Below are 22,979 nucleotides of genomic sequence, written 5' to 3'. Positions count from 1 at the left end.
TGTATCAGCTATATGTGAACATATATTTTCAATTCTGTTGGATTCACGCATACACACAGGAGTGGAATTACTGGATTATGTGTTAACTCCATACTTAACTTTCTGAGGAATTGCCAGATTATCAAAGTGGCTGTGCTATGTTACATTCTCATCAGCAATGTATGAGGGGTCCAATTTCTCCTCATCCTCACTAACACTTGTTCATTGTCTTTTTGATTAAAGCTATTCTAGTGGATGTAATATGGTATCTCCTTGTGGTTTTGATTTACGTTTCCCTGGTGGTTGAGCATCTTTTCACAGTGGCATTATTCGTGATAACCAGAAAGTAGAAACAACTCGAATATCCATCAATGAATGGATTTTTTAAATGTGTCCTATCCATATAATTGAATATTATTCTGCCATAAAAAGGAATTAAGTACAGATACATGAACATGATTAAACCTTGAAAACATTTTGCTAAGCAAAAGAAGCCAGTCACAAAGGACTGCATATTTTATTGTATGATGCCATTTATATGAAATGGCCAAAATGGACAAATCCATATTTAGAAAGTGGATTAGTGACTGCTTAGGGTTGGGGAATGGGAGGGAGGAAATGGAGTGATGGATGGCTAATGGGTTTGAAGTTTCATTTAGGGGTGATAAAATATTGTAAAGCTGATTGTGGTGATGGTTATAAAACTCTGAATGTACTAAAAACCACTGAACCGTACTCTTTAAGTGAGTGAATTGTACGTTATTTTAAAAAGTTAAAGATGAAAGTATGAACTTGTACAGCTTAAATTAAATGTTTTATTTTAGATAAAATTAAATTCAGGCTATTTCATTTTTAATAATAGTAACATTATTAATGTCGCCTTACTTTCTACCCTGCCCCTTTAAACATTTCTTAGGTTTGCCCTTGTTGGTGTTGGATCTGAAGCATCCTCAAAAAAATTAATGGATCTGTTGCCTAAAAGAGAACTTCATGGTCAGAATCCAGTTGTAACTCCATGCAATAAACAGTTCCTGAGTCAATTTGAAATGCAGTCCAGGAAAAGTAAGCAATTCCTCTGAGGCTTTTATTAGAAGAGATGTATTTTAATCAAAGTTGCTAGCATTTATTAGATACGATACTAGAAAAATCATCTTAATATTTAGTTTGTTGGTGAACCCATTTTCGAAAGTCCATGCTTTCAGTTTGATTTAATTACTGGTTATTACTGTGGTTCTATGTACTGGAAACCTCCCATTTTTCTCTAGGTGTCACAAACCCAATATTATTCAACAGTGTGCAAGTTCTATAGCCCTACCATGCTTTTCCTGTCATTCCCATCCTAGAGAAAGGAAGAAACTACATTCTAATCCTTAGATTGAAGCAAACTTAATGTGGATGTGTGTTATGGTGGTGGAGAACCCACTGATAACCAGAAAATATTCGTTGATTTCTGCTTGGTACCAAGACCTTTCACCACTTGGTAAAGTGAATATAGAAAAGATTTGCCATTACCCACTTATGAATGTTATCACTTACAGAGATAATTTAATATGAATGATCATGTAATTAACAGAAATTCAAGTGGCACTTAAGGCTTAACGGAAGAATATGTTGCAAAATTTAAATGATTTATGTTTAATGAAATTCAGATTTCTGTTGGAGAGTTTTGGTCTTGGCTGCTGCAGACGGAGTACTGTATCTTGAAAGTAACTCATTTATTTCTTGGAAATACATGAATGCTGAATATTTGATACTTGAAAGGAACTTAAGTAAATGTGAATGTTTTCCTAACCAATACTTCTGAAGTAGTTTGGATAGACCCAAGGCATCTGCAAGTTAGTGTATAGTATAAATGAACTTTGAAATATGCTTGTTTCTAATAACAGTGGTTACATTTCAGAGAACTATTTTAATAAATGCTATTTATGAGTATTTGGATATTTGCAGCTACACAATCAGGACAAATGTCTGGGGAAGGTAAAGCTGGTCCTCCGGGAGGCAGTTCACGTGCAACATTTCCACAAGGTGGTAGAGGACGGGGCCGTTTTCCAGGGGCTGTTCCCGGTGGGGACAGATTTCCTGGGCCAGCGGGACCAGGAGGGCCACCCCCACCTTTTCCAGGTAAAATTTTTCTTAAATTACCATGGATAAAATGTATCTATCTAATATACCTCTTTTCCTTTTCTCTCTTTTCAAGTAATGCATTATTAATGTGTCTTACTCTCCTTGTTATGCTATTTTTGGAATCCAGGAAATTTGATCAAGCATCTTGTTAAAGGAACTCGGCCTTTGTTCCTGGAAACTAGGATTCCATGGCATATGGGGCACAGCATAGAGGAAATACCCATTTTTGGCCTAAAAGGTCTTTATTTTTCTCCAAACTTGCTTGACTTATATATAGAATATTTACATCCGTCTTATTTTCTTACCTCTTAAAATCTTTCAAGACCATTTTTCCTTGTTTCACTTTCTAGCTTGGCATCAGAGTAGAATATAAGGTGGGTTATTTCACCATAAGAAATGTGTGTATACTGAAAGATGGAAACTATCTCTAAGCATTATTGTCTTTTGCCAAGTTTTTGTTACAGTAATTTTTCTTAAGCATAAATTGAGAAGTTAAATTTGTAAGGATAGACTTCACCTTTGTAATTGTTATTGTAGCATTTACCACATGGGTTTTATTTAAAGAGAAAGCATCTTGGTCTTTGAGTTATGCTTTAAAAGTATAACCTGGCATAAAGGTTAAAAATAACTTATTGAAGTGTTTTTCTTCCTCTCTCTCCCCCTTCCCTCTCTTTTCTTCTCCCTTTCCCTTCCTCCCTCTCTCTCTCTCTCTCTCTCTCTCTCTCTCTCCACTTTATTCTGTAGCTGGACAGACTCCACCACGTCCACCCCTAGGCCCTCCAGGCCCACCTGGTCCACCAGGTCCTCCACCTCCTGGTCAGGTTCTGCCTCCTCCTCTAGCAGGGCCTCCTAATCGAGGAGATCGCCCTCCACCACCAGTTCTTTTTCCTGGACAACCTTTTGGACAGCCTCCATTGGGTCCACTTCCTCCTGGACCTCCACCTCCAGTTCCAGGCTACGGCCCCCCTCCTGGTCCACCACCTCCACAACAGGGACCACCTCCACCTCCAGGCCCTTTTCCACCTCGCCCACCTGGTCCTCTTGGGCCACCCCTTACACTTGCTCCTCCTCCGCATCTTCCTGGACCACCTCCAGGTGCTCCACCACCAGCTCCACATGTGAACCCAGCTTTCTTTCCTCCACCAACTAACAGCGGCATGCCTACATCAGATAGCCGGGGTCCACCCCCAACAGATCCTTATGGCCGACCTCCGCCATATGATAGGGGTGACTATGGGCCTCCTGGAAGGTAAGATAGTATGTGTTTTTGAATTGTGTTTGGTAAAAAAATATTCTAGGCTCCATCAGTGAGGTTTTTTTAAAAAAAATTGTGGCCTTTTCTCCAGGTATATAGTTTTCTCTTCTTGTTTAGAAAAGGCACAGTATGACATACAGAACAGGGTTTGGGAATAATCCAGCTCCGCCACATATATAGCCATGTGACTTAGGGCAAGTCACTAAGTCCTGGAGATTTATTTCTTCATTTTTTACATTAAAAGAGGTTTAAAAAGATAATTTATTATTTCTGAAATTATCTAAAAAATAATGTTTAAGGGTCATCATGTCTGCAAAAAAATAAAAATAAGCATACAGAATTCTAATTTTTTAAGATTTTTAAAATTTGAATCTCATTTACTAATTGATGGCACTACACAGAACACTCCAAAGTTTCTTTATTGTTTTAGGAAATTAGATGAGTTTATTTGATAACTACTACAGATTATCTCATGTTCCCTGTGAGTCCTGAGGAGCACATTACTAACTTTTAATTAAAGTGGGAACATTAAATAATATACAATAATATTTGGGTAGACGAAGGGTTGTAAAACACAGGCCTTGTGGAAATTAAAATAATGGCAACTTTGGAGAAAAGCTGGGTTGAAACTCCTGTTGAACTAAGTGATGTCTTAGCCCCTCTTCAAAGTAATTTAAAAATTATTTTATTTTTTAAAAATATTTTATTTATTTATCTTTAGAGGGGAAGGGAAGGAGAGAGGAAGAGAAACATCAGTGTATGGTTGCTTCTCATGAATCCCCTGCTGGGAACTGGCCCCTGCCGGGAACTGGCTTGCAACCCAGACATGTGCCCTGACTGGGAATCGAACCGCGATCGTCTGGTTTGCAGGCCTGCACTCAATCCACTGAGCTACACCAGCCAGGGCTAAAAATTATTTAAAATAATTTTTATACTGTCATAACTTGGGAAGCTGTGTTTATAATTTCCAAGAAATGGCCCTGGCTGGTGTGGCTCAGTGGATTGAGTGCTGGCCAGCAACCCAATGGGCTGCCAGTTCAGTTCCCAGTCAGGGCACATGCCTGGGTTGTGGGCGAGGTCCCCAGTGAGGGGTATGCAAGAGGCAACCACACATTAATGTTTCTCTCCCTCTTTTTCTCCTTCCCTTCCCCTCTTTAAAAAAATTAGTAAAATCTTCTTTAAAAATTTCCAGGAAATGTTTACCCCTTCAGTTTCTTTTGAGATTATTGTTTGATCTTGTATTCTTTAATTATCACTGTTATACTACTTCGTGTTTCATTTTGTCTGAGAATCCTCCAGAATGGATTTCAGTGTCTGCCTAATACCATATAATTGCCCAGATGCTCCACCCCTAGTAAATTTGATGTTGTGAACAAAGTCTGTTAATAGTTATCTCTTTATGGAGGTTGCATCTTTGTGATTACTCAAAATGCTTCATTTTCTATAGAAGAAAATGTTACAACTGCTAAGTTAGTATAATTTTATTTTATTCATTTCAATTCCCATGACCAACTAACGACATATCAAGTGTTTACCTTTAGTATAGGGCTGGGTTGGATGGCTGGTTCAACAGCTTAAAATTTGAATCATATCCAGTATCAGGTTTTCAAGAATTGGAGGAGGTATTATTGACTAGTTTTTTAATAGGTGGTGTGTGTGCTGATTTTTGATGGGCAGAAGTCACAGCATTTAGTTGAGATCAGACATGGATTTTGAACAACTTATAATTTGGTCAGGATATTTATAAAGTTTTGGAAATAAAATTAACACCTTATCAAGCATGCAAAAATTCGATGACCTGTGAATAGCCTCAATTCAGTATCCTAAACTTTAGTGTCTTACCAAGTAACTAGTAGCTGAGATACCAAAAAATTTACCTTATCCTGTACTGTACATGTACAATTTTTAAAGTTGTCTTTCTCAAGCAGCTTTAGAAAATCTTGGTATTTTACTCATTTTTCAATAAATATTTACACTTAGTACTTTTTATTTTATCAGACTTTTTTTCTTTTTGAGATTTTATTTATTTATTTTTAGACAGAGGGAAAAGGAGGGAAAAAGGGAGAGAAACATCAGCGTGTGGTTGCCTCTTACATGCCCCTGGCCTGCAACCCAGGCATGTGCTCTGACTGGGAATCAGACTGGCAACCTTTCGGTTTGCAGGTTGGCACTCAGTCCCCTGAGCCACACCAGTCAGAGCTATCAGACATTTACTATTCTTCGATTGTGATTTGGGCCCTCTGCCTAGAGGATCCAAATGTAATGAAACCAAACTCCTGCTCTTGATTGCATAGGCTATGTTTTTTTGTAGTCAGCTGTGCATGTCTGTGTATGTATTCATCAGAACAATTTCTTATACCTATTTTTGTGTGTCAAGAATATTGTAGGGATGTAAATATATGGTTTTTGGACCTCAGAAAGACAAGATTTCTAAGCTACTTCATTTCAGCTGTTAGATAGTGGTATAAGAATTTTGCTTAGATTTGCTTTCTTTGTAGGAGGAAATGGCATGCTTCAATCTGGAAAAGTAAACATTAGTTTTAAGGCCTTTGTCAAAAGCAGCCAGTATGAAATGTTTTATACTATTAATACTAATTTAGAAGATCTGTTGAGAGTCTGATTTAAGGTTTATTCTGATTTCATAGGGAAATGGATACAGCAAGAACACCACTGAGTGAAGCTGAGTTTGAAGAAATCATGAACAGAAACAGGGCAATCTCAAGCAGTGCTATTTCAAGAGCTGTGTCTGATGCCAGTGCTGGTTAGTATATTTCTTCCTGTTTTATTTATTTATTTTTAGAGAGAGGGGAGGGGAGGGAGAAAGAGAGGAAGAGAAATACTAATGTGTGGTTGTGTCTTGCACACCCCCCACTGGGGACCTGGCGCACAACCCAGGCATGTGCTCTGACTGGGAATCGAATCAGCAACCCGTTGATTTGCAGGCTGGCACTCAGTCCACTGAGCAACACCAGTCAGGGCTAATACTTCTTATTTGTGTTATTAAGAATAACCATTTGTATGTAATAATTATTTTTATATTTCTAAATCATTACCTGTATTTTATTTTAAAAGGTATTGAAGAAAGCCATGTGTCACAGTTTAATAGAAAAACACCTAATTAAAAATTTTTAGGTGTAGGCTTAACTCTTATCCCTGTCATTAATTCAGGAGCCTTAGGGCAACTCATTTATTACCGTATTTACAAAGTGATAACCTGCTTTACACAGCTATAATAATAAATTGTACTTTCTTTTTCCAAATGGTGAAACACTGAAAAAAAGAAAAAAGACATTTTCTGTTATTGTTTTAAAGTTCACTTCTTTTGTAAAATGCTTTATCACTCTTACTCCAGGTGGTTTGGTGTTGTTTTGAAAACAAAATTCATTTGACTTGAGCTTGTCTTCCCCTCACAGGTGATTATGGGAGTGCTATTGAGACATTGGTAACTGCGATTTCCTTAATTAAACAATCCAAAGTATCTGCTGATGATCGTTGCAAAGTTCTTATTAGCTCTTTGCAAGATTGCCTTCATGGGATTGAATCCAAGTCTTATGGTTCTGGATCAAGGTAAAACTTTCCTGTCTCATGTTTATTTAAAACTACTGCTTTTATAAATAGAAACAGGAACTTTTTTGGGACTTTTTAAAAAGATTTTATTTATTTATCTTTAGAGGGGAAGGGAAGGGGAGAGGGAGAAAAATATCAATGTATGGTTGCCTTTGGTGTGTCCCCTGCCGGGAACTGGCCTGCAACCCAGGCATGTGCCCTGACTGGGAATCAAACCGAGATTGTCTGGTTCACAGGCCCGCGCTCAATCCACTGAGCTACGCCAGCCAGGGCTGTTTGGGACTTCAAAATAGGACTTTGATTATACTTAACTTCTGTTTACTCATTAGTTAGAATTCTTTGTGTCTTTTTTTTTTAACTGTGAGTCAAATGTCAGGTGTTCATTTGCTTAAAACCCCTTAAGGACTTCCAGTTACTCTTAGAATAAGACTGTAAACAGACTATGTAATAATAGTCCCTGTCTTTTCATCCTTATTGTGTACCTCTCTGCTTGCTTACTATTCTTGTGCTATACTCCCTTCTCTTTCTCTTGACACCTCAAACACTTGATCATCTTGCCATTTTTATGCTTGACATTCTTTTAGGAGCCCTTTTCCTTGGCTCATCACGTGGTTTCTTATTTTTCATGCCTCTACTCTAACTTCTATCAGGGGTCTGTCTTCTCCTGGGATATTTTGTCACGTTCTGTTACTTCTTTCATAGTAGTTACTACATTCTTATTGTTAATCCACATTTTTTTCACTGTACATTTTGAAAGATGGAGTTTGGGCCTTCCTCATACTATTCACTATAATGTTTCCTTTTTTTAAATTAATTTTATTCGGGGTGACAGTAATATGTAATATTCAAGTGTACAATTCAATAATACATCATCTGCATGTTACAGTGTCTGTTCACCATCAAAAGTCTAGTCTCCTTTCATATATTTGACCTCTGCTTTTACCTTCTTCAAAATCTTCCTACCTCCCTTACCCTATGGTAATCACCATACTGTTTGTCAATGAGTTTTATTATTTGTTTGTTGTTTTCCGTTTTATCTCTGACATAGGAATGAAATCGTGGTTCTCATCCTTTTCTATCTGATCTGTGTTTAGCATGATGCTCTCAGGATCTGTTCGTGTTGTTGCTAATGGCAGTATTTCATCCTTTCTTACAGCCAAGTAGTATTTCATTGTGTGTACGAACATTGTGTATGTGTATGGACATCTTCATCCAGTTATCCATCGACAGACACTTTGGTTATTTCCATGTCTTGCCTACCATGTGTAATGCTGCATTGAACCTAGGGGTACATTGTGTCTTTATGAATAAATGTTTTCTAATTTTTTTGGTAGGTACCCAGAAAAGGGATTCCTGGGTCATATGGTAGTTCTATTCTTAATTTTGGGGAGAACTTCCATACTTGTTTTCCATAGTGGCTGTCACTGCGGTACTTCTAATGACTGTACAGAGTGGGTGCTGAATAAACGTTTCTTGAACAAGGGAGTTCATGAATGAAAGATCTATTTTTAGTTTTTTGATTAGGTAAATTCCATTTTTTAGCATTACTGCTAGCCTTGAAATTTTGCATGCTTTTGAAAGTTAAACTTTGAAAGTTTGAAAGTTTAATTTTCACATAATACTCTTAGATCTGTCTTTTGTGTACTTTATCTGGTGGTAGAGTCTGCTTCATACAATTAAGGAAAAGGAGCTTATCCTTGTTATGGTCCTCAGCTTTATAATTATTACCTTTTATAAGGACCCAGTGTAAGTAAGGAGTTTTGTCTGAACAAATTAGTCATAGCTAAAAACCATATCTTATACAGTCTTCTTTAAACTGTTGAAATCCAAAGTAAGCATCTAATAAATGCTTGCTATGTGTAGTTGTCTGTTGCAAAAACACAAAGTAGAAATTTCAACTCATAAACAATCTTATCTCCTTATTGTAAATTTCAGATTTGGAATAGAATTTCTAAAAGTACTTTAGGCAACATACTTTGTTAAATTATCTGGTTTTTTTTTAAGTGGTTCTTGAGACATTTCTCTTCATTAAGTAACAATGTGAATAGTATCCCAGTCTTTACTAGTGGTCACAATTACTAGGTTTTCTTCTCTGCTATTTATTGCACTTCTCAGCCCTTGAAGCAAACATGTATATATTTTTAGAAAAGTTCTTAGAGCATTAGCATATTTTGGTTAGTTATAAATGTAAAATTAATATTTATATATAGTTTTAGATAATCTATGTCAATAGGTAGTGTTTAGACATTTAAATTCCATTGTATATTGAGTGATTTCATGAATTTACAAAACTACCGTCTCTGTTCTTTAGCTTGAAACACAAGTTCTTTGAAATTTTATCCTTCATCTTTCTGTTTTTCATTCAGTAAACACTACATTTCTGTTTTAGACTACCACTTATAATAGATATAACAGATGATATGGTGTGTTGCCCTGGTGTGACAGGTTCCCAATTTGGGGGTGAATATTTTTAAAAATGGAATTTCTACTTCATACTTTTAGGTGAGTTAATAAATCATTATTGACAGTTCAGGATATCATAAGTCTTAAAGCTAGACTTACAAAGAATTTTTTGCCTTTGGTATTTTTGGTGCTAAACACCAAAATATTGGAAGTCTTTTTAAGCTATGCAGTTATGAAGAGCATTAATCCAGTAATTTCTTTTAGAAGACGTGAACGATCAAGAGAGAGGGACCACAGTAGATCACGAGAAAAGAGTCGGCGTCATAAATCCCGCAGTAGAGATCGTCACGATGATTATTATAGAGAGAGAAGTAGAGAACGAGAGAGACACCGGGACCGGGACAGAGATCGAGACCGAGAGCGTGACCGAGAGCGCGAGTATCGTCATCGTTAGAAGGTGAGTATTCCTTATTCCTGCTGAATTTAGTATATACATTGTTAACAGTCATCATAACTCCAAGGCTGTTGTTTATACAGTATATATCTACATTTTAACTGGTCCAACTACTTGTTATGAATTTAATCTTCTGGAAGCATCTGAAACAAATGACAGGTAAGTAAACACAGGTAAAAAAAATCTTGACCTCTTATCTTTGAATATTGTATTGCTGAGTTATAACTTTTAGCTTTCAGATTTTTAAGGGTCTTAAGAAAATAATCAAGAGGACTCATTGTCTACTTCTAAAATCTAAAAATTAGAATTCTCTTAATCACATAATTAGCATGTGATTTATTTTAAAATATTAAAATACAGGGAGTTACTTCATATATATATATCTATATTTCAAGTTTCTCTCCTGGAACAAACTTAATTTATCCCTAAAACTTTTAAAAGTACAGGATGGTTACTCAACTTTGAAAGAGCATTTCTACTTTCAAAAAAAACATTATTTAGTTGCTGCATTTTTTCTAGTGTCTGGTTTTTGTTTTTAAAAGAAAAGAAACAGTATCATTTGCGAAGAAGATGTAAAACTACTCCATTTAAATGGGTTCAGGGTACTTCATATTTGTGAATTTTAAATCATATCAAATTATACATCCCAGGTTAAAATAACCTTGAAATAATTTTCTTTGATGTCTCATTCATAAACCATAATCATTGTCTTTTTTTCTGTATTTTAAAACTTTCTTGTGTACATTTTCCATAAAGCGGGAAGAGTTATGTTTCTGCTTCATTTTCACGTGTAACTTTATTTTTATTCATGTGAAAAGTGGGAGGAGGGCACTACAAAGACATGTGCATATTACACAAAGGTTATTCTGTAAACAAATATTTTTTCTTTATGTGTTGGTGGTGTACTCATTAGGCTAAAACAAACCCTTCATACGTAATTACTCTTCACACAATTGTTTTTCTTAATCATGGGAAACACTGAAAAATTAAGTGATGGTAATTGTTAGTATTTAAATTGTTACGGACAAAATCAAAAACTATCAACTGTGTAAATTTGTGATACAATAGCAGTTTCTCTAACTATAGTAGGTATATTTTAGCAAATGGTAAAATTTTTTAAAAATAATACTGTTTAGAAAGTAAGGATATAGATCTTATTTTTATGGTACACAACAGGCTATTTCATTAATTATTTCCAGTTTAAAACTTTTCCTTGCATTTCAAATATGCATTTTGAGTATCAAAATTTTAATTTTAAAATAGTCCTTCATGTATTGTATTACTAGAACTCAATATAAATAACTCAAAACATTTTGAATATGATGCAAATCACCTTTCACTTTTAAAATCAAGCTTATTGAAATTGATGCTGTGTTTTGGATATGAATAAGAATTGAATGTTGTATCATGTAAATTCAAAGATTAAAATCTAAACATACAGGGTTTTTCCCCTTTGGTTGAATAGATCTGATCTCAGCAAAAAATTCTCAGTGTCCATCAGTTGCCTAAGGTGAATTGTGGCCAACTTTACCTGAATGCTTAACTATATCAGCCATTTCGTTTCTTTAACAAGGTATAGATCCTACAAGTTAAATTTTTATTTAGACTTTTGTCGGCTTTCAGTGAGATTCCATTTACTGAAAGCATGTTAATGAAACCTGCATACATTTTCAGTCATTTCTTAAGATTATATGTCTTCATCAGGGGCTTCTGGACCAGTTTGTGCCCAGAGTTAATTAATGAGATTGGGTTTTTATTGTTGTTGGTGGTGTTTTAACTGGTTCTATTTAAACTAGCATAGTGTTTGAGTTAACTAACATTACATTCTTAGTAATGGGTACACCTAAATAGATTATGGCTTGAGTTTTGTTAAGGATTCAGACATTAACTGTGAATTCCTAACTTGCAAACTATTTGTTGACATTTCTTATTAATCACTGATGTGTACCATACCAAAATTTCCATGTTTTATTTGTACATTAATCAGAATTGAGTTGTAATATTGTTATGTGCCTTCATCCAAGCAAAATTTTACATGAGCTTTTCCAGTGCAGAAAATTCTGTTATTTTGGAATATTATACCTTTGCTATACCAAACTTACTTATTGCGTGTGTAGACATGAATAAAGGGATGGGGACTGGGATTAAATACAGTGAACTTTCTGCACATTTAATAACCATAATAATAAGGTCTGTTGACCTTTACAGAAGTTTTTAAATATGAGTCCTTTTGAGCTTTCATGTAAATCTTAAGTTGACTAAATGGAATGAGAGTAACTTGGAAGCTAAAGTGAATGCCAGTAAGTCTGTATATAAATAAAACAATAATGTAATCTATTATTAAAGTGCTGATGAATGGCTAAAAGGGCAAGTTCTTAATTTAACTGGAAACATAATGATGTTGGCAAGCTATTAATGTCTGTTCCATCTTAATTTTTTTATGTTTGAACTGTTGGTAATGTTAATTGCATTCTCTCATTTTTAAAATGTATTAGTTTTTCCAAAAGCATTACAATATCTAATTTTAAATAGATAATATTTTAATGGGAATATCAGTATTGTACATTTTTGGTATGTAAATACATTGTGCTTCAAATTCTGTAATTTCTGCCTCTATTCTCAGACCACTCTGAGCAAAACAAAAGTATTTCAGTGTTTTTAAGATTGTACACTTCTTACAGAAATAATTTTACTTTCATAATTGAATTGTTTTAGGTTGCATTCCACTTACTACTTGTTTGGAACAACCCTACTCAGTAAATTTCTGTTAACAGTTCAGTTTCTCTTTGTGTACTAAAGAGTATTAAAACCAGATTATTTTTAAAAATACTTTTTATTCATCCCTGATAAATGAGGTTTTATATATTCTCAAATCATTATCCATTTCTTTGCTAAAAAAATTTAAGCATCATGTATGAAATATGGATTAAGTAATTTTGCTTTTTGTTGAATGATTGCCTTAGCCATAAATGTTATGATCTTAAGAGCGTGGTATTACATAAGATTTAGGGCATTTTGCATTCCTTATTCAGTTTATAACTTTTCATTAATTTGGTGAAAAACAAAAAAAGCCAAAAGAACCATAAATTTTTTCTTAGGTATTAAGATGTTTCATTTTCTTAAGCGTTAGTATTACTTTGAGGCTTATGTGAAAATTAAATTCTCTTAATTACCTGATGAAGGATGCTTTTGGTAATGAGATTGAAAAATTATGTCTGTAACTCTTAGGTCATCTGAGATCTGCCTTAATATTATCCAGCCCTGTGTTTTCTCTGTGTTTTTCCGAATATCTTAACTGCTTCATTTGGATATGCTGGCTTTCACTTTTTTTGCTCTAATTTTTCTTGGTTTTAGTATTACTTGCAAAACCTGTCTGACTACACAGCTATCTTAATTGTTTAGTGTGGGAGGGTAGGAAGTGATCCCTTGAATGACTGTATAGTGTGTCTTTGCTCACTGTGGTTTAAGAATATGGTTGTTGACAAACAATTAATGTTCCCTCTTAAAAAAATAATTGGTGCCAGTGTGAGTCACTCTGCTCTCACCATCATCTTAGTATGAAGTTTATTGTTGTTGTTTTAGTTTGTAAATTAAATTGTTTTGAATGAATAATGTTTTGAATGACTAGTTAGCATTGTTGAATGAAAACCTGATAACCAACAAGGGCCAAGTTTGCCGTATGCACTATCCAAATTTACCAATTTGCTTTCTGCAGTAGCATATTTATACTCATGGCGAATTCTAAATCACACAGCTTATTTTGAAATGTTCATTTTGTGAAATTTTAAGGGCAAAGCTGAGTTTTGTTTGTGGTGAAGGTTATTTCTACTTTGTAGTGAACTGCCTCTAGCAACGATCATGTAATGGGTTTATAGTGTAATAAAAGGCTTTAGTTAAAATGAGGTAAGTACCATGTCTAAAGGTTGAAAGATGGAAATACGAAATGTTTGGGTAGGAAGGGAATTTTTCCATAAACATCTACACTAAACAGAAGTTTGTGTAATATATTCTTGTTGATGCAGGAAGGAATTTTGATTTTCAAAAAGATTTAACTTATATTAAGATTCTGTTTCTTTTGCCCACCCCATCTCCATTCCTCTCATTAAGGAGAAGTTTTGAGATAAAAGTAAATTTTATTTCACTGAGTCAATAAAAGCACATCTTTAAAATATTAGAATTATTTGGGGGTGGGTTGGGATGGGAGTAAAAGACAGAAAACTGTTACTTGAATAACAATTAAACTAAGTAAATTTAAAAGAAAAGAAAATAAATGAGTACATTTCAGATAAAAATAATAATTAGAATTAGTAAAATTCAATTATTAATAAGAAAACCTACAAAAAAGCATATTAATGTATATTTGAATCTTTTACTTGAAGGTTGGATTTGCCATGCATTTAAGATACTGTTGCTAACAAAGTTGGTTAGATAGTTTTTAACAGAGAATTCATTATTTGACTTGTTAGTATTAACTTGATCTCTCGTTAATCTGAAAATGCAGATGCCTCTCTGTATTGAAATTTTGTTTAGTGCTCACTTGACAGACTTCATTGAGGTGTAGGTTCCATTTGTCAACTTAGTTGTTTTTAACACCTGTTACCATAGATCTTCCTTTTATGACTGATAGCTAAAGCAAGTAATTGTGTGGATTTGACGTGAAAAGATTTGACCAAATGGTATTTGGAAAACAAGCACTGGATGTATTTGTCACTTTTAAGCTTTTTGGTATCTTTGTTTATGTAGATGTCTACTTAGAAATTTAAGACTATAATATGGAATTGGACTATTGGATATGGGTTGTATTGCCTTCAAATTTGCTTTCGTTTGAGTTTGTAAATTTTGTATTTCCACAATGGATAAATGTAATGTGTTTAGAGATAGAAATATAAGTTGTCAGAGTATTCCCCAGATTTCATGTCTGTATGGTGAAAACGAGAGACTAATATATTAATAGTAAAGCTCTAACTCAAAAGTATAAATCATGCAAAAGATGAGTGCATTCATTCTGGATAAAGATGTGTTGTGATTTTATGAACAGGATTTTCTACATTAAAAGCAGTAAAATTTTCCATTGGAGTGATAAATGACATAAAGTTGCAATGTATGCCATATGTTTTTTGGAAGGGTTGGGTATTTTTATTTTGCTCACTGTTACATTAAATAAACTTTCCCTTTTAATGACTCATCCTTCCAACCATAACCAAAACAAAACAGGGAGCAGCTAGCATTCTTTGACAGTAAGATTTATGACTTTTTTCAGTAATCCATTTTTTTCATATTTGTTGTCACTTTAATACTATGATACTGGCTTTAAAAGTACATTGCAAATAAAAATAATACATGGAAGCAGTTTTTCTAGATTTTTTCCATGAAATAATTCTACCAAAAGATTCATCAACAATAAGATAAGGGTACAGTAGTAGGTGACATTACAAATGGCTTAAATATCTTTTTGAAGAACATGGGCAAATAAAAACCACTTAAAAGAGAAAGACCAGGATTATAGCCCTGTTTTTTTCTTTTGCAGCCTTGTGGTTTAGGTTTTACTACTAGGCAGTATAAATATGTATATGTGTACTGATGCTCTTAAGATTCTCACAGCTAGTGGAAAGGACATAAATGGTGAAATTAATAGTTTCAACAGAATATTGATTACTCTTATTAGAGCAAGAATATTTCTTAATTTAATGGCAAAATACCACTAAAATATTGTGCTCTTTTGCCTCTTACTATTTCAATAATAAGATTTATTGAAATGTTCTCTTTGCATTTATATTTTAAATACCTGGTACTTCAGTAATCATTTATATCCAAGTTAATTAAATGTCTCTTTTGTGAAGCTCTACTTGAAGTTTACATACTTATGTATTCTTGAAATTTTAGTTATCAGATTATTGGTTATTTTTTTCTTCATGTGAGTTTTCAATGAAATTTATCCTTGTAGATTGCTATTTAGCTTGTTTTTGGTTAGTTTATACACATTGAATATTTAAATACAGGTGGAATAGAGTGAAAGTAAATGTTTTAAATTTGTATTATGTCTAAAGATTTGTATGTGGATGTTATTTAAATGTGCATACTGAGCTATATATTCATAAATCTTATTTATAAATATTGTAACATGGAGGACCTTTTGATAACATTTCAGAAGTTCCTGTATGCTGTCAAATAAATACAACTAATTTGTAAACTAATTTATTGCATTTTATATTCAGTTCGCATTTAATTGTTAATGCGTTCTGTAGAATTGATATGTGGCTGAATGAAAAATAATCACATTAAATCGTTCAAGCATTTTAAATTTATTTTTGTAGTATGCATACTTTAGAAAATGACTTATAAATGTTTTTATCACAGAAACAGTAGCTGTTATATTTTCATTTCTGTTTCAGTCATTAAATTATAATTATAAGGCTGTAATTTCCACGAAGAATAAAATCAGAATGTCTTGGTATTAATTATCATATAAATTGGGAGCTTTTTTTCCACCACAAAGGCAGCTACTGTTTCAGTTAATTCTTATTTTGTGTTAGAATACGTAACAGTGAAGTACATGCACGACTTGTGTATGTATAGTTAAGCCAGCGTTTTTCTGTGTATTATGGGGAATAGCAAAATCTACATCACAAATTTTGACACATTACAGCTGAAGGAAGAGGAACACCTTCCAAGACAAAAACAGTCTTCATGAGGGAAACATGACGCTTGTCCAGCAGTTTGCTTCTTGTGATTGAACTGAACCTGTAAGGATTCATGGATAAAATGAACAGGAATAGATCTGAATAAAGCAAATCTGCATAAATGGTAACCAGTAGCTCTACTTTTATTTTTTATGTTGCTTAACTGTTTTTATTTGAAGAAAACCTGTGTGATTTAAAAAGTTATAGCTTTTGCAACTTTATTACTGGTTATATACTTTTTGGCCATTATAATGTGCAAGCAATTGGAAAAATGTCAAGTAAATGCTTGTTTTTATAGTAGTATGTTCTTGTTAAAAATGTTCATATGATAATGTCTGTAAACAGCACCACTTTGATTACAATAGATGTAGTGTTGTAATAAACTGTTTAATGGGGCTGATGTGTAAAGCTGTTCAAGTTATTTGATGTTTACACCTCAGGGAAAGTCTTGTGTTCAGCAATATCTAAAGATAATGTTACTATGACATTTATACTGTCCTTTAAAAACGCATTGCAATAGCATTTTTGGATATGCATCAATCTAATCTTGCGTTCAGTGAATTAAACATACTAATTAAGTGTCTGTTGCCCTTGATTTTGATATTAGGATAGGTGATTACATGGATATTTAATATTTCTATATTCTGCTTTTCTAGCTGTTTTTATCTAGTTAGCTTGTGAGTTTTGCTGAATGGTATGTAAACCTGTAAAAATGAAACTTCACAGACAGCAATTCAGGCAATGTGTAGGGGTCAAAATGATTTTGTGGTTTTAACATTTTAGTAAAGACTCATGTTACTTGCTACAGTACTGCAGCTTAATTACAGCACAGATGTACTGGAAATGCTTAATTGTAAACTGCTGGCATTGAAAAAATATTTTGACAGTTCTGATTTAATGCGGCAGTTATTTGTGGTTTTATATGATAGTGCTCGTAGTTAATTTTTGAAGCCCTGGGCAGTGTAAATACAGTCACACAGCAGACAGAATGAAGTACAGAAAGCCTTAGCTTTATTTTCTGGTTACTATATAGATTTCTGAAGGATGTGAGGTTTATTAACATCAGGTTGTATTCTCCTGTGTGTGTAGTGGGAGCTTATAGGTATACCCTATCTCCACAGTTTAAAGAATTCTGTATTTTTTCAATGCAGCCTATTGGTTCGTGCTAGAGTTACTTAATCAAAGTTTTTTTTTCAAACCTGCCTTGCATATAGGCCTACAGTAGAAGCACTTGACTAGCATATGTTCTTAAATTGCAAAATTAGCATAGGCAGTGTCTCTTGATTAGACGTTTTACAGGAAGGTTATTCTGAATCACTACAGAAATTTGAGTTTAAAACCTTAAGAAGGTTACAATTTTAATGCTTTTGAAATCTGGTTATTTTTGAGAGATCTTCTGATAATATACATTGGTTTTTTCAAAGCATCACCATATTTTAGGACAGTGCTTAAGGTATTTTTAGGTATCCCAGATATTATGTCACATGCAACTGTAGAAGCCCTCTAGAGAACTGTACTGCAGTCCTCACTTTCCTCTTGTGCGCTGTCACACAAGTTCTCACAAAACTAGCTGTTTCAAATTATTCATGATATTGCCAGTTTTATTTTCAAATATTTTGTGAGAGTATTTATGCATGGATCATTGGTGTTTATCAGAACTGTTCGCTCTCAAATTTTTGAAGTCTTTTACCTTGTTGAAAATGCACTTGCCTTTTTAACATTATCTGACAGTTGTATTAGTTGATTTTCTTGTTTTGTGTATAGGTTTTTTTTTTGTCATTTTCTTAGTTTTTTTTATATTTTCATTATAATGTCCTAATGCAAAGTGTGGACATAAATATATAATATAGGGGAAATTAGGTAATAGTAAACTTAAAAGGTAAGTAAATATCCATGATAATAAAATTTTCTCTGAACAATTTTTAAATGGAACCATAAAACTCTTAACTGCATTTGAATTTGATGAAACTGGAAATTTTATGCTAATTCTTCATTTACTTTTTCACTTTTTATCACTGGAACCCTTTAATTGTTCATTCTGTGTCACTCTTCTCCCTACATGGCTGATTTCACTATGTGGCATTATTGCAGACGGTGTGAGTGTACTAGAATTGCTTGCTGCTAGTCCATTATTTTTAAGTATTGTCAAAGGAAAATAACTTTTTGGTTTGGCCAATTAATGTTTGCCGTCTTTCTCTACCTGATAGCACATGAATGTATAGCTGTAAAGGTGAAAATTGCAAGATTTATTTTATTTATATCCCTTCTGTTGTCTGTGGGCTGATGTAATTTGGAAAAAACAAAAACAAAACATTTCTTTCAATGTATAAAAACAATCCAAAGAGATAAATCTTTACTTACAGACACACCAAAAAAAAGACTCCTGGAGACCTTTCAGTTTCTTCTTAGTAATAATTATAGTGGATATGAAAACAAACTTGAAGTTAATTTTAAACCATAAGCATTTATTAGTGCTGTGCAGCAACATTCCTTTCAGCCAGTAAAGTTACATGTGAGTGATACAGCACTTGAAAGGTATTGCTTCTTGCAACACTTTGAATTGAAGTGTGCTACCTTTAGTAAAGGACATATGTGACTGGAATGGTATTCCAATGTAAATTTGGAAGTGTTTATTTTGTCAGTTTTCATAAGCAAGATCTGGCCTAAGTTGCAGTGGCTAGTGGTCATAGTCCATTTAATGTCCGATTTACCTAGAATATTATTCTTAAGCAGTTAACTACAGTTTCCAGTTCACAAATAACTTACGCATTGTAGCTTAAAGTATTATTTTTATTTAAATCTCCTGTGGAGACATTGTTTTGTTTACTAGTTTTTTAAGGTCAGTTCCTAAACATGGAGGTTTTAATGAACGTTGTATAACATTTTATAGTGAAAGGGAAAATTTGTTGGAAGGGTAACTTTTCCCTTACGTATTTAAATGTGCCAATAACTAAACACATACAGTTTTATACAATAAGATTCTACTACAAACTTCCTGTTGGAGTGCTCTCTACATTTTGGTTTTTACTACCTGAATGATCATTGCATTTTCTGTATCTCGTAAGATGGCTCCAATTTTGTGTTTTGAGGTTTAGCTTGTTAAGAGAAAGTGTATGTTCTGATTCTTTATAATACAGTATTGAAATTCTTGGTGTTTTACAGATAATTTCTGCCTTTTAAATTTTAATCCATTAAGTCCATTTGCATCCCATAGCTGTTTGTAAATGTTTCCCACGGTTGTATGTACTTAAATGCACGCTTACCCATTGTACGTGTTGGACATTTTTGTGCTAAAATACATTAAGTGGGATTTTTGTAGCAAAGCATTCTATCTTTCTGTTCTTAAAGTATGTGTGTGTGTGTGTTTTGTTAATCTTCAGTTTAAACACTGGTGTATTTTTTTAGCAACTTGACTCTTAGAAGCCTTAGACTAATTTTTAAATAAATATTCAACCAAAAATTATAAATTTATTAAGATGTGGCCTTACATACAGCATTCTTTGCGTTAGTAATGTGAGATTTTTGATTTAGAGAAATCAGAAGATACAGAATTAAAGTTTCATTGTAAGTTGAGATAGAAAATGTGCTAAAATGTCTAGGCTTCTGAGAGGAAGTTCTTAACACTCTTCTTTCTTGGCATTAGAAAGAAGCAATAGGAATTTTTCTGAATATTAAAAATATTCAGACAGTTGTATCCTGCTCAGATTGATTTAGGTTTGTCTTAACCAATGTTTCTTTAAAATTTCAGGTTGTTGGCATTCACACTGAGTATGCAGCTACTATGGTTTTTGTATGGGATGTATAAACATTTGGTTACATACAGGCAGATTTTAATGTTTTAAAGACTTCCTGCTATATTAACATTATAATGGGAGTCTTAAAATACTAAGTAGAATTTAATTGAAGTCACACAAATCTTGAAATGGTGTCTGTGGATAATAAATACTACAGAGAATTTTTCATTCCATATGAGAGTATGGGTGTAAATGTTTTACAGTCATTTCATATTTGGACAGAACCGGCATTCAGGAAAAGTACATTTCATTTTGAAGATGGATTTTTTTCTTGTTGCATTGTTACTACGTAACACTTCTCAGCATTTTATAAGTTATTTTAAAATACAGTGGTGGATTCATGTTTATTTTTTTACATTGAAAATTGAAGTACTCAGGTGGTATTTAATGGGAAAGGATCCTTTGGGGTAAATCATAGTGTATTCTAAGGAATGCATCTCTAACATTGATGACTTTAGCCTTAAAAAAAGGTCTATTATTCCTTCTTCCTCTTCATCCAGTGGTATATTAGCAAAGTAGTTTACAGCCTTGTGCAGCCTTACAAAGTTGTTTTACAATTTTTAATGGAATGCCCTTAACAAAAAAAATTGTATCATATTCCAGTATCCATGAATTACTGAATCACGGTTTGTAAATAATTTGTCTAATACTAGAAGGCCAAAGAAAGTCTTGAAATTTTAGCTATTGACTCTGGTGACTTCACACAATAAGATTTCTGTGCAAAAAGGTAAGGTGATATTTGATCAAAATTACTTATTTTTGGTTTCCATGAGAACTAGACTTCCATGTTTGCTTCTTAGAGAGCTCATTCCATTTTATTAAAATGTTTGTAATTGCAATTTTGTGTTTAATGTTTACTTTCTGTCTTTTTTTTTTCTTTAGCATTTAGGTGATTGTTCAGCAGTTTGCAATATGGCCATTGTTGGCCTTAAACTGCACTAGTAACAAGCATGGTATTTATCTTGTATTGATAATAAAACCAGTTTTGATAATACTTTGCAGTTTGTCCTTTTGTTTGATTTGTAATTCGTTCAGCATTGTATATGGTTTAAATAATGTACGAGGTCTGTCCAGAAGGTATCCAGCTATATAGTATGAAAAAGAGGCATTTATTGAAGTAGATACAAGAACCATTGTACATAGGACAATGGTGCCTCAGTCCTCGTCAAAGTAGGCACCTTGGGAGCTCACACAGTTCTCCCGATTGCCATCTATTTTCCTGAATCTCACTGACCATCTGAAACCTCTTCCCTTTCGAAGGTGGGTTTTAGTTTTGGGGAAAGGTAGGAGTTCACAGGGTACCAAGCCTGGGCTATAGGGGGACTGAGTGACCAAGGTGGATTGATGTTTTGCAAAAAAAAAAACAAAAACAAAAACAAAAAAACTCTGCATGAGACCTGGTATATGAGTAGGCACATTTTCACAATGAAGCTGCCAATCCAGTCGCCCATAGCTGAGGCCTTTTGAATCATCTGAATAGTTAGTTTCCTTGGAGGAATGTTTAAGACTAATGCAAAATCTGATGCAGATTTGTTGTTTTGCTCACGGTTATTTAAGTGTATTTATTGATTATGTTATTACAGTTGTCTCATCTTTTTCTCCCCTCCACCCTGTACCCCCTTCAACCATCATTTCCCCACCTTAGTTCACGTCCATGGGTCATATGTATAAGGTCTTTGGCTTCTCCACTTCCCATGCTATTCTTGACCTCCCCCTGCCTATTTTGTACTTACCATTTATGCTTATTCCCTGTGCCTTTTTCCCCATTCTCCCCCCACCCCTCCCCCCCATGTGGCATCTGTTTCTATTAATCTATTCCTGTTCTAGTTTTTTGCTTAGTTCATTTATGTTTTTTTTTTTTTTAGATTTTATTTATTTATTTATTTTTAGAGGGGAAGTAGAAAGGGAGAGAAACATCAATGTATGGTTGCCTTTTGTGCTTCCCCTGCTGGTAGTTAGCCTGCAAGGAACCGGCCTGCAACCCAGGCATGTGCCCTGACTGGGAATCGAACCTCGATCGCCTGGTTCGCAAGCCCGCGCTCAATCCTCTGAGCTACGCCAGCCAGGGCCAGTTCATTTATGTTTTTGTTTGTTTGTTTTCTTAAGGTTCAGTTGTTGATGGTTGTCAGTTTTACTGTTCATAGTTTTGATCTTTTTCTTAGATGAGTCCTTTTAACATTTCGTATCATAAGGGCTTGATGATGATGAACTCCTTTAACTTGATCTTATCTGAGAAGCACTTGATCTGCCCTTCCATTCTAAATGACATCTTTGCTGGATAGAGCAATCTTGGATGTAGGTCTTTGGATTTCATGACTTGGAATACTTCTTTGCAGCCCCTTCTTGCCTGTAAGGTCTCTTTTGAGAAATCAGCTGGCAGTCTTATGGGAATTCCTTTGTAGGTAACTATCTCTTTTTCTTGCTCCTTTTAAGATTCTCATTAATCTTGAGTAATGTAATTGTGATGTGCCTTGGTGTGTGCTTCCTTGGGTCCAACTTCTTTGGGACTCTGGGCTTCCTGGACTTCCTGGAAGTCTATTTCTTTTGCCAGATTGGGGAAATTCTCCTCAATTATGTATATCTTGGAGGGCCTGTTAGGTAGTAAGGGACGGAGCCCTAGGTATTTGCCAGGGTGGGGCAACCCACATAGCTGTGTCATGGCACATATGTGGGAAAGGGATCCGAGAGAGAACAGTGCTGCTTGCTGGGCTCTTGGCTGACTT

The 22,979-nt window shown here is 34.1% G+C and overlaps 1 protein-coding gene across 5 annotated transcripts in view; it reads left to right on the top strand.

The window, feature by feature from the left end:
- The window catches only part of CPSF6 (cleavage and polyadenylation specific factor 6), a 35,374-nt gene extending 14,126 nt beyond the window's left edge, over positions 1 to 21,248 (top strand). The window contains exons 4-11 of one of the 5 annotated variants that reach the window (XM_037049474.1): positions 896 to 1,041; positions 1,927 to 2,100; positions 2,231 to 2,341; positions 2,848 to 3,352; positions 6,004 to 6,119; positions 6,772 to 6,925; positions 9,596 to 9,785; positions 16,429 to 21,248. In XM_037049474.1, the coding sequence (XP_036905369.1) occupies positions 896 to 1,041; positions 1,927 to 2,100; positions 2,231 to 2,341; positions 2,848 to 3,352; positions 6,004 to 6,119; positions 6,772 to 6,925; positions 9,596 to 9,782 (1,393 nt within the window). In that variant the 3' untranslated portion in view covers positions 9,783 to 9,785; positions 16,429 to 21,248. Of the gene's footprint in view, positions 1 to 895; positions 1,042 to 1,926; positions 2,101 to 2,230; positions 2,342 to 2,847; positions 3,353 to 6,003; positions 6,120 to 6,771; positions 6,926 to 9,592; positions 9,786 to 9,865; positions 10,133 to 16,428 lie in introns of those variants that run through there. The other 4 variants (XM_037049472.1, XM_037049473.1, XM_037049476.1 and 1 more) reach the window with 4 other exon arrangements.
- The last annotated feature ends 1,731 nt before the right edge of the window (positions 21,249 to 22,979 follow it).

This window comes from Sturnira hondurensis, unplaced genomic scaffold (genome assembly GCF_014824575.4).
Source record: "Sturnira hondurensis isolate 20B ecotype Veracruz unplaced genomic scaffold, ASM1482457v3 Scaffold0006496, whole genome shotgun sequence".
NCBI classification, from domain to species: Eukaryota; Metazoa; Chordata; class Mammalia; order Chiroptera; family Phyllostomidae; genus Sturnira; species Sturnira hondurensis.
Note: the sequence above shows the minus strand (reverse complement) of the source record. Positions and strands in the feature narration are given on the sequence as shown.